Genomic DNA, 18,502 nt, shown 5'->3' with positions numbered 1-18,502 from the left:
GGCCCAAAAAATGATAGACTATAAAGGGCAACAAAATAAAAATGCCATTGCAAGCTACTTACGGGCCCCTCGGCGAGCTACCAGTAGCTCGCGATCGACTGGTTGAAGACCCTTGCTTTAAATGGTTCAGATTCTTACACGGCTGATGGGAAACCAATGAAACCTGCTTCCTAATTCTGGCCTCTACGCCAGCCATGTCCTATCAACCCAATCAGACAGCAACAACAAAGGCCAGATGTCAATAATTACTGTTTGGTAAAACGTTTTATTGGAAAAAGGTCACATTTATAACAAGCTCAAAAGAGGCAGAAAAAAATGTACAAAACATGAATGCTTTTTACCAGGGTAAAGACTACCGGCAGCTGCCAAATGAGTTTGAGGGATGGACAGTGACGATGGATGGGTCAGCAAGCAAAACGGCTGGATCTCAGATCCAAAATGACTGAAGTGTTTTTAAAACATTTAATGTCTGTTCTTTTTAAAAGAAGTCCACATCTTCTGGGGCATCAAGGTCTCTGTATTCTACAATATGTCGGGGGTCACCTCTCAGCATCCTGTTAAGAAAACATAAGGGTAGGCATTAAAACTAGACCGTAAAATAAGCAGCCAGAATCTGGATAACACCGAACTATCACCGTACCGCCTCAAAGGTCTACTGTAACCCTGGCCCAACTCTCCTTAACATGTTTCTGAAATTGTGTAATGGTCTTCTCCATTAATTCAAATCAGTTTGTAGAAGATTAGGACTTTGAGTTGGGGAGAAAAGGGACTGCTGAGGCACTCTCTTGGGCCTAAGAGAGTGCCTCAGTGAAATACAAAGCACTTGTCAAGTATACACAGACATGAACGCAAGCATGGATGTATTCAGAAATGGTCATCAACAAACGTAATACAAATGTAAAACAGAAACCTTAATGGAAGACCAGGTTCAACAGATCCCTTCAGACTCTGGTTAATAAAGCAGACTTCACTTGGGCTCTGTCCTGAATGAGTTATAGACCAAAAACTCTGAAAGATTATTTTGTGGGGCTCCTATCAAGTGTAGCCACTTGGATCGACAGCTTTCAATACCTTGAGCAGCTCTTTAAGCAGAATGAAGCAGACCACCACTGTTCAAACACTAGGACATATTCTTGTGAGAAACTGAGTGAGCAATGTCTACACATCTACACATGCTGCAATTGTAGTCAACAGCTTCCCAGAGTTAAAAGGGAGCACTAAAAAAAAAAAAAAGGCAATACAAACCTGCTGCGGGGTTTGCCTGGGTAACCCTGACCCCGAAAATCATAGTTGCCTCTTCCAGCATAAGGAGCTGGAGGAAAGGGGCCACCACCTGTTGAAAAAAAGCATTAGGCAAAACATTAGAAGGAGTCTCCGACTTCTGTGGGTTCTGAAACACCCCACACCCCGAAAACTGAATAACTTGGCTGTTAACTTGTCATGGTTGCCAATGTCCATAACCTTAAACTTCTGGTATTATCAATTTCAAAGAGAAGGAGAGAGCTGCGCTTGTGACTGGATAAAACTATACCAAGGCAACCTGAGCAGGCTTTACTGGATGACAATCAAGGCAAAAGACAGGGCAGGTATTCAATCAGAGAAGTGTAGGGAGGGCCTGCTGGACACCAGCCGCCATCCCTGCCGCTTGCACGATATGGGTGGTTTCTGTGATTGACGAATACTAGAAGGATGCTACACCCTGAGACTAAACTGGAGACAGGATCACCTCAAACCAGACATGACTAATTGTTTTAAGTTCAAATAATATTTGAAGGAGACCAAGCAGCTGCCTCAGCAATGTCAAGATGCAAGTTCATCCCCCAGAGAAAAGCAGATGCTTGTTACTGTGTTATGCAACAGAGGGCTGCTCTTACAAATGAATATAAACAGATAATACTGGTGCACATCTCAATGGAAGCAGCTGAAACCATGGAGTGACTCCTAATTGGAACCATGATGACACCCCAATGGAAACACTATCTGCCCAGAGAGAATGGGCACCTCAAGAGGTTGTCCAAAAGCATTCCAGCTGGAAGACCACCCAAAAATTTCAAGTTTTACAAAGTAAGAATATGATAAATATCCACAAAATCATCTTTACTTGTAGGCTGTGACGGATGCTTACAAAACATACACCACCCTGGGGTTAAACACATGCATGTGAATTGTCTGGTTCAAAGTCGATGAATCGCAGGGCACACTGTGCTAAGGTGGCTTTCTCCCCACACCACATGCCACTGAATTAAGTACAAGGAGATCAGCTGAGAATGCTTGAATGTCACCAGCACTCCCGGTAGAATAGATAGCTACAAGGGAAACGATTTGTTTTAAATGAAGGCGATTACTTAAACTATTTAAGAGTTTAAACTGGCTTTCATCAACAAAAGCACTGGGTTAAGCCTTTTCTAAGCAAATGATACAAACATTGGGGAAATAGAATATTAGCCTTTCATATCTTAACATGCTTCAAAGCATACATTCATTTTTTTCTGTAAACAAATACTGCACAGAACGGAACATCTAAGCTATTAACTTTTAGGCCTACTATTGCCAGATGAAGACATTGACCGAGAATAATATGGTGCTAAATGACGAGAAACTGTGCAGTTTAGACAACCACTTTGGAAACAAATTCCATCTTCACCCACGCGTCTAATTAAAGGAACACTTTCTGGTAGTCAAAAATGTTTTCCTCTCCAACTCTAGTCCTTAAGACACTGGCATTCACTTAGGACCAGGATTTCAGAGAACAAATGACCTCTACCTCCAAGAGTGCAACACTTACAATGTCGACATTTACTGGAGGTAAAACCCCTTTGAGACCTGTCAGAAGATCATGGGATTGTAGTAGCTGCATGCCAGTGACTGCGGTGCTGGAGTTAATCAGCAACCATAAAACCAACCCATAAAGCCACGGAATGTTGCCAGGATCACAGGTGCAGGTGTGAAAAGCAATGACAGGTATATATTCCTGTTGTCCTCAGAATAATGACAGAACTACTGTGAGCAGCTTTCTGAATTACACAGATCAGCTGTCTCTCAAGTAGTTGATCCCTAAAGAGGTGATATTTCATGTTTACCAGCCTTGTGGCTTAAACATACAAATGCTGTAAACCAGATACTGCATAGTAGGCTTTGAACAGAGAAAAAAAAATATGGGAGTGTTCGCAAATCATGTTTGCACTACTAAAATTCTAGGTTGTTTATTCAGTGGTGAAGGTTTCTTACCTTTACATATTTAGTTCTGTGTTTTAAAGAACAAGTTACTTGCCCTCGGTAGTGCCTCATCAGGTAGAGACTAGATCTAGCCGCAGAATCCTTACCTTTGAATGTACCTGTTGGACTTGGCCCTTGTGGCAGGTTCACCCCTGAACTTTTTGCCTTGAAATTATAGTGATTTCTGGTCTTTGCGCACTTTGACACTGTGGCGCAGTGTAAAGTGCGTGCTCTCCCTGAGTGCGTGTGTGAGATTGGCCTGCCCTCCCATAGGAATGCATGGGGAATGTCTGTGTCCCTGGTAGTTCCTGATGCGTGAGGTGTGCATGGTCAAGTTTGGTATGTGTGAACTCGTGGGAGTGAATGCTGCGCAACGGTATGTGTGGCTTGTATGTGTCTAGTGGGGAAGGGCCACTTCTAGACATGGCTGTACGTGTGCTGTGAGGGTGCTGGCGTGTGATCGGCTGGAGCTGGCTGGGATGCCAGGCTCCAGGAAGTCTGTGTGGGTCTGCCCCGGTGGTGAGTGGGAGATTAGCATGAGTGATGTGTGGGAGGAGTGTACCTGTGTCCTGGATGGGCTGGGTTTTCCCCACACAATGCTGGCTCCGCCCCCCTGTGGTGTGACTGATGACCCTAGCCCTGCCTGTGAATAGAATGGGTGGTTGGGCCATCAACAGTACTCCCAGACCAGCTGCGACTGGTTCTGCCCCCACCCTGCACCTAAAGACAAAGAGAAAGGTGTATAAAAGAGGGGCTGTGACCCCATGAAAATGTTCTTGTTCCCAACTTGAATCTTGCCATGGGCGTGCTGCTGCTTGGGCTCAGGGGAAGGCTTGCCTCCCTGAGCCCTGCCCAGCCCCTGGACTGCTAGGATGCTGGACTACTGAAGGACTTTGTTGCTGTATCTTCCTTCCTAGCGCTTGGGAGCGCTTTATTCTGCTTATAGCGCTGGAAGCGCTGTATTTCTGCCCTTCAGCGCTGGGAGCGCTGGAATCCCGTGACTAGCGCTTAAGAGCGCTTTATTTTGTCCTGCGGCGCTTGGGAGCGCCTTCTCTTCGTGGCTAGCGCTGCTAGCGCTGCTAGCGCTTTGGGTGCCCAGCCGGTGCCCACCCGGCATCCTTTCACCCCGTGAGGTGACCGAGCGGCGCGGGTGCCACCCCGCTCATTGGCCGCCCGTATTTTGCCCGTTGTACTTTTGATTTTAAACAAGCCGGTGCCCACCCGGCATTGCCCCGTGTGCTCACCGGGTCGAGAAGGAGAAGCTGCAGCGTCATCCCTAGGCCGCGCTGGGATTGGTCCAGCCGGCCGAGCCTCCTGATGATGCCTTCCCGGGGCCGCGCCGTGATTGGCTGCCGGCCCGGGATTCCCTAGTGACGATTTCCCCAGGCCGCGCCGTGATTGGCTGCCGGCCCGAGGAGATTCCCCTGTCCCGCCCCCGCCGGGGAGCGAGGCGGAAGCAGGCAGTGGTGCGAGCGTTGCGGGGCTCCCGTGACCAGGAGGGAGCCCCGGATACTGATTTGTCCAGGAGCCACGAAGGCTCCATATCGAGGCCCGGTCCCGAGATGGGGGACCGGGTGAGGCAGAGACCGGCGCGTCCAAAAACCCGGTGAGTGTATTACCGGGGAGGAGGGGTGTCGGGGCCCGCCCCTCCCCTTGAGAGCGAGCCCGGTTGCGTTAGGAGGCCCGTGAGGCCTCAAGTGATGTCCGAGTCCCCCGAGAGGGACTCTGCCTAACCCCCCACCTTGAGCCACGAGCCCGAGAGGCTCTGAGGTGCCATTCTGCTTTTTGAGCCCAGGAGAGGCTCATGGGGGCATATTGGATCAGAGCCTGAGAGGCTCCTTAAGGCACCTCCATTGTTTTAAGAGCCCACGAGGCTCAAGGGTGCATTCCTTTGTTCTCGAGTCCCCAGGAGGGGGACTCCAACGATGCCCGCAATTGTGCCTGCAGCCTAGAGAGGCCCAGGGCACCCCCAGTGTTCCCGGGTCCCCCGTGAGGGACCCCACCGCCCAATGAGGCTACATCCTTTTGTTGAGAGCCCTGAGAGGCTCAGAGGGGTGCAATTTGTTTATTCAGAGCCTGCGAGGCTCCAGCGTTGGCCCCATCATTGTGCTACCCAGTTGCCCAGCACTTTGTGGGCAACTGCCACGTTTAGGCCCTGACATTGGGACACATGGACAGTCACAGGTGGTGACCTGTGGGAGTTTGGCGCAATTGATATTGTTTTTACACCTCTGAATGTATTGTGATGCATCATGTGTTTTCCTCCCTTACACCTCTGAATGAATGTTATGCATTGCATCATGTGTTATGTGCTTCCACCCCTACAGGTATTGTGATGTGTAAGTGGTTGTTTTCTCCCTAGTACAGGTGGTGCTAGTGAGGTCCTGGTTACCAGTGATTACTGGTTGTGTCCTATTTTGTGTTACAGTGATCTTCTGTTATAAGTGATCCCAAGGGCTTGATACTGAGCTTGCCCCCTGACCAGAGTCCCAGGACCAGTGGACTCTATGGTGCCTTCCCTGCCAAATTGATGGGACTTGTCTGATCTCCCTGGGCCCCTGGGGCCTCGCTGAAGTGTGCCTCGCTCGTTCCCCTCGGCAGCTCGTGCCGGCAGCCCGTCCAAGCCTCGAGCAGCGCCGCTCTCCCCTGAGCCGCGCCGCTTCGCTGGGTCGCCCGCATCCTGCCTCCCCCTCCTCTTCTGAGCCGCACACATTGGTCGCCCCAGAGAAACGCTTGTACTGTGCCGGCAGCCCGTCCAAGCCTCGAGCAGCGCCGCTCTACCCTGAGCCGCGCCGCTTCGCTGGGTCGCCCGCTCAAGCTTACTAAGGAGGTCACTCGCATTATCCCGTGCAACCAGGACGGAAGGTACTGTCTGATAGGCTATGTTCTAAGTTCTAGGCCTACAAGTATTGTATTGTTACTTCTAAAAGTGCTGATTCCTGACAGTGGTCCAGGTGGCCCTGTCTTGTAAATATCCCCTGTAAATTCTGCCCGTGCCTCTGGCACATTGTAAAGTGTGTTTTATCTAATGTGTTTTGGTGTAATACAAAGGCTATTTTTATATAACCTTGTGTGGAGTTTCCTTTGTGGTGGGCCTTTGGTTGTTGTTGCTGGGGTGCGTGCGCAAATACTTAACTTACATCGCCTCCAAGTTTAGCCTTGCTGCTCGCGCCACGTTACCTAGAGGGTGAGTAGGGGTTATCTTGGCGTGTAACTCCCTTGCCCTGACTTGGGAGTGGTGGTCTCTGACTGACTTTGGCGAAAGCCCTGGCCAGCCAGGGATCCCATTTCCAACAGTACCCAGACACCAGGCTGGAGCCGAAAGATTTTTCATGAGCAGCACCCCTGCAAGCCTTTAGGTAGTGTTGGTCGGCTCCACATGCATCATCAGCGCCAGACGTGACAGACGGTACCTATACAGGCGCACTGACATCAGTTTCTTTCCATGACGTTCCATGCCAGAAGCGTGGAGCCATGAAGTGCACTGATCTCCGGAGTGAAAAGCTAGGGCCCTGAAAGTGGGTCAGCCCGGTCCATAGAAATCAGTTTGCAGGGAGGATGGGTAGGTCAGTACAGAATCTGCGGCTTGAAGAAAAAAAAATCTGTCAGATAAGGTGTTATCGAAGATAAGTTACTTGTTCATCTAATAGACACTTCTAGCCGCAGATCCCTTACCTCTGAATAGATACTCAAGCAATACCTCTCCGAGGTTGGGTCTGCGGACCAATGTCTAACAAAGAATTATTGCAGGACCGAACGGGCAAAGTGCCCATCCCTACAGACCAGACTGTCCAGACAGTAACGTTTGGTAAACGTGCGTAGAGATACCCACATTGTAGCCTGGCAGATGTCCAGGATCAGAATTCTGCGTGCTAACGCAGTGGTCAACTCAGCGTGCTAACGCAGTGGTCGCATCTTTAGTTCTGCTGGCATGAGCTCGCAAGCATTCAGGAAGTTGCTTCATGGCCAGCGCATAGCAGATTTTGATGCAGAACATGACCCATATAAAGACGGGTCATTTCTGCACCACCCGACCTTTTTGTGCACCAGCATACCCCATGAAGAGTTGATCCTCCTCCTGGAACTCTCATGTGTGATCAAGGTAGAACAACCACACTCTTTTTGGGTCCAAGCGGTGGAGTCACTCCTTTTCTTTAGAGGGATGTGGAAGAGCATAGAATGTAGGCAAGGTGATTGGCCTACATGAAATGGGGTGACCCTTTTTGGCAGAAAGGAGGCCCATCTACGAAGCATCAGTTTGTCAGGACTGACAGAAATGTAAGGCAGCACAGACCGCCTACAGCCACTCACTCAGCGGGCAGATGTAATTCGGACAAGGAAGGCTGTTTTCAATGTGAGAAGCCTGACGGCAATTGTGTAGCGGCTCAAAAGGAGCACATACTAAAAATGTCAGAACCAAGTTAATGTCCTACCGAGGCATAATGAATGGAGACGGAGGGACGAGATGAACAAGACCTTTTAAGAACCTATGAACAATAGGGGACTTGAACAAAGCGGTTTGGTCAGGCAGCCGCAAGAAGGAAGAATGAGCACAGATAGCCCCTGAGAGTGCCCTGAGCAGAGCCCTGCTGGGCAAGGGAAAGAATGAAGAGCAAAACTTCAGAAAGTGGGGCAGAAAGGGGATCGACATGTTTTTCTGTAAACCACGCCACATATTTCTTCCAATGGCAGACGTATACCCCTTTGGTCAAGGGACGCCTGGCTGGCAAGATAGCATGGCAGACTTTGGGAGGTAGGGTGAAAGTGGTCATCCGTCACTGCTCAATCGCTGTGCAAAAAAGTGGACAGGTTTGGGTGGAGAATCCTACCCTGCTGCTGTTACAGTAGATCCTCCCGAAGGGTCACCCTGATCGGAGGATCGATTGGCATGCTCAAAAGCTCGGGATACCAGACTTTCCGTGCCCAATCCAGAGCCAAAGAGGATATGGACCGGGTTGTTTTTGATCTTCTTAAGAACTCTGGGCAGGAGTAATATGGCCGCAAAAGCGTACAGGAAGCCAGAGCTCCACACAAGACTAAATGTATCAACAAGCGAGCACACAAAACTGCTGACATTACATGTTCGACCGAGGCAAACCGATCTAACCACGGCTCTCCTCAATGTTGAAAGATACCTTGCGCCACCTCCAGCTGGAGACGCCTTTTGTGATCTGCTAGACATTGACGGCTGAGCTCGTCTGCTCTTCCGTTCAGAGCCCGGGGGTGTTTAACCACTAGGGATATGCCCTGCTGTTCCAGCTATTCCCAGAGGCGCAGAGCTTCTTGACAAATGGTCTACTACCTCACCCCACCCTGTTAGTTACAGTACCACATATTGTTGGTATTGTCAGTGGACACTTGTACTAGCCTTCCCTTGATGAAGGTTAGACAGGCTTTCAATGTCAGTTGATCACTCGGAGCTCCAGCATGTTGTTGTAGATTCGGGATCCCACTAGAAACTTCTGAACCTCACCTTTCCCAGATGGTTGCCCCATCCCAGAAGTGACACATTTGTCACTAGTCAGAGCTGGCTGGGGAAGGGAGAGGAGTCAGCAGCTGACCCAATCAAGGTCTGTTAGCCACCAAGGCAGATCTTTTGCCATTCCCTCCGAGATCGGGACCATGTTAGAGAGATTCCCCTGATGCTGCGCCCACTAAAGCTTAAGATTCCACTGCAGAGCCTGCATATGTTAGTGGGCATGTGTCACTAGCAGGATGCGAGAAGCCATGAGGCCCAGCAGCCTCAGTCAATCTCTCCGAAACACAGGATGCAGGCTGAAATATGGGTATCATAGCCTGAATATCCTGGACTCGCAGGCTCTGTATAAACTATACCAAAGTAAGGTATAGTGTGCAGACCCCATTGGATCCCCAGAGGCTTTACAGAGGCTAAAGTAGACCAATGGTGTATAACTTTTACTTTGCTACTTTAATTACTAGAAACAAAAACGCTTAGTTGCAGGTAAGTATAGTTTTCACACTGGCAATACTCTTCAATGCAGTAGATCAATACTTTGGAGGCCAACCTATGGGTGTTAACAGAAACACGGGGGCATGAGGCAGCACCAAATATACACCCACAGCGGCACAGGGGCAGCAGGATGCAGAATGCCAACACAGCGTCAGGCTCTCAAACAAAGCCAGCAGGCTCGGACTAGGACAAAGGAAACCGGTGCCTGGGGGTCACTTGGGCATCATCAGTCTGGCTACCCAAGGTCCGTGGGCTGTGTGTGCAGGGGGTGCCTTTTGAGGTCAGAAAACCCTTACCGGAGCTGCTCGCGGATTTGGGGCTCCTTTGTGTTAAGGCTGCAGGCGCTGTCGTGGTGACCAGGATGGTCAGCCCAGGCTGGGCTCTGGATCGCTGGGACCGGTGGGCCACTTTGACTCTGGCTGGAGGCGTCAGATGCAGTAGTGGATCTGGAAGCGAGGTTTTGCGGTTCTGCAGGTCAGAGGCCTTTCTTGGAGAACAGGGCCACTGTTTTCAGGAATTGAAGGCAGCCGCCCCTCCAGTAGCTTTTGGAAGCTCATGGTCTGTGGGAGGATCGGAGGCTACAGACAGGCAGGTATGGCTGGGGCCAAGTCAGTGATTGTCTTTAGTCTTCCTATGCTGAACGGCTCTTGTTCTTCCTCTTCATTTGTAGGTTGTCAAGAATTACGGATTAAGGTTAAGGGGTGCCCCTTAATACTCAATTTATGGGAGTTGCAGGGGCTGGAAGGTAGTAGCCAATGAGCTACTTACCATTACGGTGACTACAACCATTGTAGGTCTGCTCCCTTTGGGGAGTGTGCATACCCCTAAACCGATTGGCTAAAATCCTCACAAACAATATAAAGGATTTTCAAAGAAGGGGGTCACTTCAGTTCAGGACACCGTAGGGGTGGTCCTGGGTGAGAGGGGATCCATCTCTCATGCTTACTAATTTTCCTGCTGACCTTGTTGCCAAAAGTGGGGCTTGGTCACGGGTCCGGCGTCTCCACTAGCTGGAGAGGCCCTAGCTAGCATAACAAAGGGCAGGAAGCCTTCTAGGCAAACCGCCCTTCAATGCTGTTCCTGCTTGGGGGTAGGTGTGAAGCACCTCCAATCAGAGCAGGCTTTCTTTCTGACCCACAAGAGCGCAAGGCTCCACTTAGGGGGGTCAGAAACCGGTCTAGAAGTGGCAAACTAGTGCAGACCAGTCGGGCACACACTAGTGGTTTGGTAGGTTTTCAGCAGGCACCTCTGAGTAAATGTATTAATGAACTCAACGCAAGCATCAATGTGGTCTATTAACCCAAGATGTTTGGTACCAAATATCTTTGGATTCAGTAAAGCCATCATGAAGCTGTGCCCATGCCCCCAGCCCATGTACTCAGTATGGCTTCACTATGCACTTATGTCTAAAAATGGACTTACACACTAATGTGGCATATCTGCTCATGCAGTTATACCCTCCCAAGAGGTTAGTGCACCCTGTCTTGCGCATGAATTGGTGAGGGGTCTCTTAGGGTGGCATAATACATGCTGCAGCACTTAGAAACCCTCTCTGGTTTACCACTGGTACCTTTTACAAGGGACTTGTATGTGGGCCAGAGGTGTTCAAACTGTGCAAAGAACACACACTAGGAACCTGGTTAGCAGGAACACAGTGCACATTCATTCAAAGTGCATCAGAATAAGGCAAAAAGTGGGAGCTAACAAGGCAAAAAAATGGCACTTTCCAACAACCGTAGTCTGGAGGTGGAAAACAACAGCCTGGAGAGAGCTGGCCATCAGCCAGTCGTCGAAATAGGTGAAGACTGGCACCCCAGATCTTCGCATGTGAGCAGCAACCACCGCCATCACTTTGGTGAAAACCAAAGAGGCACTAGTAAGGCCAAAAGGGAGCACGGTGACCAGAAAATGAAATCCGCATATAGTGCCGATGGGAAGGTAGGACAGGAATGTGAAAATAGGCATTATGCAAGTCCAACACTATCATCTAGTCTCCTGGGTCCAGCTTAGCCAAGACCTGAGCCAACGTGAACATTTTGAATTTATCCTTTTTGAGGACGTTGAGGGCTTGGAGATCTAGACCAGGCCAAAGGCTTTTGTCCTTTTTGGGTACCAGAAAACAGGAATAGCAACCACAGACAACATCTAGCACCGGAACTCTCTATGGTAAAAAAGCTCTCACCCTAGGTGGTCAGAACAGTGTCTCGGGTGCAGGCTGGCCGAGACCAGTCAGCAAGAACACCAGACACTGGTAGGGTTTCAGAGGGCACCTCCAAGTTGCACTCTGGGTGCATGTACTGGTAAATCCAACACTGGCATCAGGGTGGGTTTACCAATATGAGATGTTTGATACCAAACAGGGCTATTTTCAGCGAAGTCATTATGTAGGTGGGGGGAACTCATTTTCACCAGTGTCCAGCACATATCTTAAGATGGCTTCCCTGGTCACTTGCACTGGCAGTAATAGGACTGACCAGCACAGGGGCATATCTGCTCATGCAGATATGCCCCATCATGTAATATTAAGCAACCTGCCTTAGGTCTGTCAGACCCGATGTAGGGGTGACTTGCAGTGGTAGGGGACACACACACAGGGATGTGCGACATGTGTGTTCACTTTTGTCTGCGCCAAGACACACAGCCTGCAATGGCAGTCTTGCATGTGCTTGCTGAGGGGCCCCGTACTTCCTGCTGCAGCCATTAGGGACCCTCTTAGGTACATCAGACCCTATGTACCAGGGTTACAATGTACTAGGAAGTAACAGAGGGTGCTAAAGGTATTGCCAGTTGGGGAGACAATTGTACATTTTTAGGGGAAGAACACTGATACTGGGAACCTGGTTAGCAGGAACCCAGTACACTTTAGTCAAAGCTGAATCAACTACCGAGCGAAAAGTGGGGTGGCGGGGCGATGCTGCACCAACATCCCTGTTTCCTACACCATCAAAGGGCATGTACATAAGGGAAGCTTGGATATCCCCAGAAAAGCCAGTCGGCCTCAACCAGGAGTGATGCCTCTGGGTCACAATCGATGAAACTACCCTGCCCAGTGAGTAGGTTGTGTCGAGTCAACATCGTAATGTGAACTTTGATGCATCCCTCTTATCGGCAACAGCCTGAGAGAGTACAGCCCGAACTCCATAAGGACTTGTGGCAGCACTTGCGCAACTGTATCCCACAGTGTAGTAATAACGGCCCAAAAGGCATGCTGTGTTCAAAGACCGCAATACAAGGCGGTCAGAAAAAAAAATATCTTCCTTAAATAGTCCAGCCTCTTGGATTCCCTATCCAGGGTAGGGATAGGGAATGCGCCATGGGATGCCAAGGCTTTGACCACCAAGCTCTCTGGTGTTGGGCGAGTATGTATGGGACCCCTGGAGAAGGGACATTGGCCGTGGGTAATTGTCCTATTCACAGAAGCCCCTGTGTTGGGTGTGGATTAAGTCCCTAAAAGGATATCAGTGAGGGAGTCATTGAATGAAAGTATAAGTTTGGATGAGGAAACTTCCAGTCACAAAGATCTCTGCCGACCTCTGCACCACCATTACATTTGAGGCTCCCTTCTTTGTAGCCACTGACTTGTGGCGCAGCAATAGGGGCACAACTTTGGGTCGTGATTATGCCTCCAGACACCACAGGCAGACAAGGTGCCGGGTCGTCACAGACCTTGATCGAGGACAGGCTTAAAGCCTCTACCTAAATGCCATCTTGATCACACCAGGAGGACAAACCTCAAAAACACTTGACAAAATGTTGAAAAAAATCCAGTCAAAATGTGACTGAGGGGTTGCTCTTCTCTGGATCAGTGCTGGCTGGTGCTGAAAGAAAGAACTGTTGTCAGCACACCGTGGTGGTGCCTATATAGGCCCCACGTCATTATATCTGGCGCGGACGGCGCACGCAGAACCGATCGATGCCACCAGCTCATGAAAAATCTTCTGGATCCAGTCTGATGCCTGGGGAAATTCAAAGGTAAGGAATCTGTAGCTAAAAATTTGTATCAGAATAAAGTAGATAATTTGTTTGCTTCACACTACATTAAGTGTCTTAATTCTACCAAAATCTGCTCCTAGAGGACAGTATGTTTTGCTCTTTCATTATAGCATTTGTTATTAGCTTTCCCCTAAACCTAAAGTTATTTGATATCAGGGCATATCCGGGTTAAAGCCTGCTAGAACTAATGGCTACCAGGGGATATGGCAGTTTCACAGTTACCATTCAGTAGTTGAGAGACTTCAAAATGAATATTTTCCCACATTAAACCTATTAACATTGGAACCCTCTGAACACAAATTGTGTATATTGCATCTTCACTTCTGTGAGTAAGTGGTTGCACACATTTGAGGGCTTCTCTGCAGCTTTCCAAAGGAGGTTGCTTAAAAATCCATCTTTCATAGTCTGACAATTACAGTCACCGTCTCTTAAAGCTCAAGTCTACAATCTTCATAAACTGTTATTTGGTGATCTAAGCTTTCCTGGGATCACTTGCTGCATGTTCTAGGTAAACTTTTGTATTAGGATGGAGGTACTGAACTATGTAGTTCTCAAACGGTCAGTGAGTCCTAACGCAAAGAAAATAACCACAACTAAATTGCTCCCTTTTTATTGAAAAGCTACAAACTGTTCTTTATAATTGGCAATACTGTTGGCGCACAAGGTAAGCCCTCTGGAAGTGAAGTAATTAGTGAGGCTAGCCCCAGACATTAGTAGCATATATAAATAGCAATGGAAGCCCTAAAGAACTGTTGAGTTTCAGTATGGAAATTGAATGCCTCTGGGCCTGGTTTCATGGGCTTTCCTACATGCAGAATTTACAGCAGGAGAAAGAGATTTTGTTTACAGGAACGCATGATTATCTTCAATCTTGCCTCCGAAACTGGTTCCAAGGTAGTCAAAAATTATTCTATGAAAGAAGTTCTAGGTATCTACACTGGCGGCTTTCATTTAATTGTCATTCTAGAAGCTTAGTTTCCTCTGCGATAAAGAAAAGTTTACAGACCTAGTCTAACATTTATATATTAATGACAATCCCACAATGAAGAAAGTGATTTACATTATTTAAAGAATCAACCCACCATTGTCCCACAGTCTCATCGGAAAAAATAAGCATTGCTTTGAGGTCTCCTTTCTTTGGAATGTCAAAGTCCAACAAAGGATCGACCTCGTGTGATATATGCTGGGACTATGGTGGCTCTTGGCTGTCTTAAAGAGAGCTTGCTCATTTTTCCTATAGGCAATATGCCGATGGTAACATTTTTAATTCATTTCCCATCGTTTAAAAGGGGGGGAAAAAAGCAGACACTTGGGTAACAATGAAGTAGCACATAAACCAAATTTAGCTTTTTAGTAACTTTCTAATAGAACAGTTTAATTTTGTTAAAAGATGGGACCTCTAAATAAGCACTGTTTGGAGCCAAATCTCTATGTTGAGGTGTTCAGGGATACCGTACTGGTAAAGGTTTTATTCTGTTGTCGTAATATTAACGGAGAGGACATTGCTGAGATACAACGTACCTACCAACAATTTAACCTGCCGAGCCCATCAAACGGCGTGTAGAGCAACAGACTAGTACTTTTGGGGGATCTTACAAGCAAAACCGCAGAGGGCCAATTATTGCTTGATACGGCGACTGCTCTACTTCCGAGTTTTCCCTTTGTATAATGCTCTCTACCTGCCCTCACTCAAACATGCTAGAAGAATTCACAACTCACCATATCCCAGAAGAGGCGGCCGTGGCTGACCAAAAGCCATCAGCGTCTGCTGCGGCGTCTGATGAGGAAAAGGCATACCGGTAGCGAGACCCGGGACTAGAAAAGAAAGGGAAAAAAAAAAAAAGAAAAAGACATTACATTTCTATTTTGGGATAAAAAAAGGGGAACAGCCTCCTTATCCCTTACATACCCGTGCCAAGTGCCAGGTGCAAAATAGATCAGGACATTTGTAATTTCCCTGGAAGTTCACAATAAGGACAAGATTTTTCTTCCCGCTGAGCAACTTGGAACACTTTAAGATAATAAAAATATTATGAGTATTAAGAAGGTACTTTGGGTGGGCTCGACAAAAGCTATCATAACACAGGCCTCAATTTGTCTGCAGTTTTCCATGGCTTTCTTAGGACACAGCGGACGCAGGCAGTTTGGAAATCAGTGAAGGAAATTGTGTGTGCTTCTCCCTGCTAGCCCTGGCCTCCGAGTAAAGATTATAAAGGGCTGTCATAGAATATTGCCTCTGCCACCTTCAATAGTTGCAGGAAAATATCTGTGTGAGAAAGAGCCTCTTTTTGACATGCGTGAGCCCCCACTTTTTGCCTGGACATTAAGGTGGTTTTGATTGTAATGCACTGGGTCCCTGCCAATCAGGTCCCCTAGGTCAGTGCTTCTTCCCTAAAAGTGATTTCCCATTTGGTCCTTCAGGCCTCTGTACGTCCCTAGCAATAGGTACCTGGGTACTAAGGGTATTATTAGGACTAAAAAGGGTCCCCCAGGGATCCCTCACCTAGGCCATGTAGGCTGCCACTGCAGCATGCATGGCCTGGTGCAGACAAAACGACAAAGTCGACATGGCAATCCAGTTTACTCACCCTTCTAGCAGGCATTACGAGCCCCAAGGCAGGGTACTCTATATACCAGGTATGAGCATATCTGCAAAAGCAGACATGTCCCCACACTAGTGGGGTATATTCCTTAATATTGTAAGTGCCAGGGAAGCCAGAGTATATGGGCTGGAAACTAGACAACTCGAGTTCCACAGCACTATGATGGCTTCACTGAACACAGGAGTGTTTGGTACCAAACTATTCCTCACAATAAACCCACACTGTGCCAGTGTGGGATTAACTGTAATGTACTCGGAGGTGCCCACAGTCAACCTACCGACCCTGGTGTTGGCACGGACTGGCTTTAAGCAGCCTGCCACACACAAACATGTTTCTGGACCACTGGGTGGAGAGCCACTGCTCTCTGGGGCCAGAAACAATGCTAATTCAGGGCAGAGGTGTCAAACCTCCTCCCCCAGGATGAGCCCAGTGCTCAAAGGGGAAGCTTGCATGCCGCCTATGTACTGAGAAACCCAGCCTCTGATGCTAGCACCAGATTGCAGCCCCAAGTTTACAACCCCACTTTGGGTGGGGGAAAATTAAAAAAGGCTAGGAGATGTGCCCATATTTGTCAACTCCACCCCACTGGTGGAGGAGGTAAAGCTAAGCACACACTTCAGTCCCCCCCATCTTTAAAATAAGGTGACTCCTCCAATTAGGGTGAGGTCTGTGCACCCTTCCACAGGAAGGTGGTATAATAGCAGGTGTAGTCTCCCAGGTAAGGTACCCATTGGCCCTATCTGCGACTCCCCTAAAACGTCCTGTAAATTTTCCATTTAGGTGGCACCCCAGACCTGGAAACTAGTTACCTGCAACCCAAGAAGAACGAAGAAGACGTCGTGCAGCAAAGCCTGAAGACAACGACTGACTTGGTCCTAGCCTTACCTGCCTGTCTCCAGCTTTCAAGACCCTGCAAGACGACAGTGCCAGTCCTGCAGACAGCGACTTCCAGAAACTAGAAGACGACTGCATGAACTTTGAAAAAGACCAGAACAACGGTTCTGTCCCCAAGAAGCCAACACAAAGGACTCCAGTGCTATCAGGATCCAGGAGTCCTGCCCACTCTGCACCAGACGCCTTTGGGCCCGTGTCCAGGTGGACATTCAACCCAGAACAGGCTACCCAACAATCCAGACCTCCTAGACGACACCTGCAGCCTTAATCCAGAGGCTCCCCCTGACCAGAACTGGCAAGAAGACTACGATTTCAAAGGGCACCCCTGCACCCAAAGCCCCTCGGCCTTGTTGAGATGAACTGAAGGTGCCCCTACAACCCCCTACCTCTGCTGCGGTTGGCCTTCCTCCTGCAATCTCCGATTCAACGCCTGCATCCCATTTATTGACAGAAAAATCTCCATGAAAAGCATTGGGCGCCCAACACTGAATTTGCACCCAGCACCCGGACGCCCCTGTGCAGATGGTGGTTTAGGTTTTGTGCTGCTTTGTGGCCCCCCATACTTGAATAACCAGTACTAGAATCTGGTATTTACATGATCAGATCTCATGGAGAGCTGCACATACCAAACAAATGCAATGTACTAGGCACCCAGCTTACATTCATGCGCCCAATAACTGAATCTAGCCAGTAATTGTGTATTGATTATTTTTTTTTTTATTTATAATTTAAAAAAAAGTTTAAATAGGTGAGGGTACTGGAAAGAAAGCATGTGCAAGAGTGTTCTAGGATACCATAAAAGGTAAACATGTTTGGACAGAGTCAATGAATCGACCCTGAAAGTTGGAGAGATTACACAGCCTCACCCCAAAGACTAATGCCACCAAAGCAATGATGGAGGCTAAAACAACGCACGATTGATGCTGATTTTACCTTTCGTTATGTTCCCCGCACCACTCTAAGATGAACGGATTATCCAGGGTGTACTACCCATTGTTCATTTGTGCTTGCCTCAACAATTAATATAGCAACTACAGCGTCTATAGATGTGTAAGCAAGAGTACTATCAGGTCTCATATGTTGGGATCAAGTATACTCTGCGCATGTGCCTCCTACATTTGCTACCCATCCAGAAAAGGCTCAATCTGCCTCGTTTGCAACACGGGGACTCAAGAGCATCTAATGTTTTCAGAATAAATGCCAAAACTACCAGTCCATCAGGTCTCTTTGCAGAGAGAATGGATTAAAATATTAGCTCTCAAGATTGCAATAATTAAATGCCTAAATCAGAAACAAATCGATGGTAGGATATGTGCATCAATCCGTTCAGTCTTCTCTCAGTGTGGCAGGTTGTAATTATCGGTTAAAAAGTCTATCTAGTTGGGGGGGCTAATATCTTTACTGTAGCCTATTCTGGGGTGATATGACGCGCAAGAGCTATCATACAACCAATCTTCATTCTTTTGCTCTACTAGGTGCTTTGTTGGGAAAAGGAGTAGGTCCTCGCTTGCTTCCATTGTCTTATTGCCACAAATTAAAGGGGCAACATAATCACAGATATTAGCCCCACCAAGCAAATTAAAACACTGAACAAGGACCTGTGATCTTCTGTTTTGACATTATTAATAAAGATGAATGGGATCAAGAGGAGTTGTAAGAAACAAGAAATGGAAAATATTTACTAAAATTTAGGTAAAAAAGCAAAAACAAATTGTGAAGCACTATAATCATTGGGGGTTGCTGCTGAGGGGGAACCAATATTGCGGCCTTAATCTTTTTTCCACTGACAGATCTAAATCCACTAAAGGATGAAAACCATAAAATC

At 47.9% G+C, this 18,502-nt stretch overlaps 1 protein-coding gene across 2 annotated transcripts in view; it reads right to left on the bottom strand.

Annotated features, from left to right (window-relative positions):
• Positions 1-245: 245 nt before the first annotated feature.
• The window catches only part of SRRT (serrate, RNA effector molecule), a 157,730-nt gene continuing 139,473 nt past the window's right edge, over positions 246-18,502 (bottom strand). For both annotated transcript variants that reach the window (XM_078669832.1, XM_078669833.1), the window contains exons 18-20: positions 14,900-14,995; positions 1,246-1,333; positions 246-554 (exon numbers count right to left, since the gene is read on the bottom strand). In XM_078669832.1, the coding sequence (XP_078525958.1) occupies positions 479-554; positions 1,246-1,333; positions 14,900-14,995 (260 nt within the window). In that variant the 3' untranslated portion in view covers positions 246-478. The remainder of the gene's footprint in view (positions 555-1,245; positions 1,334-14,899; positions 14,996-18,502) is intronic.

Source organism: Lissotriton helveticus, chromosome 12, assembly GCF_964261635.1.
Source record: "Lissotriton helveticus chromosome 12, aLisHel1.1, whole genome shotgun sequence".
Taxonomy (NCBI): Eukaryota; Metazoa; Chordata; class Amphibia; order Caudata; family Salamandridae; genus Lissotriton; species Lissotriton helveticus.
The sequence above is the reverse complement of the archived record's forward strand: the minus strand, read 5'-3'. Positions and strand labels throughout refer to the sequence as shown.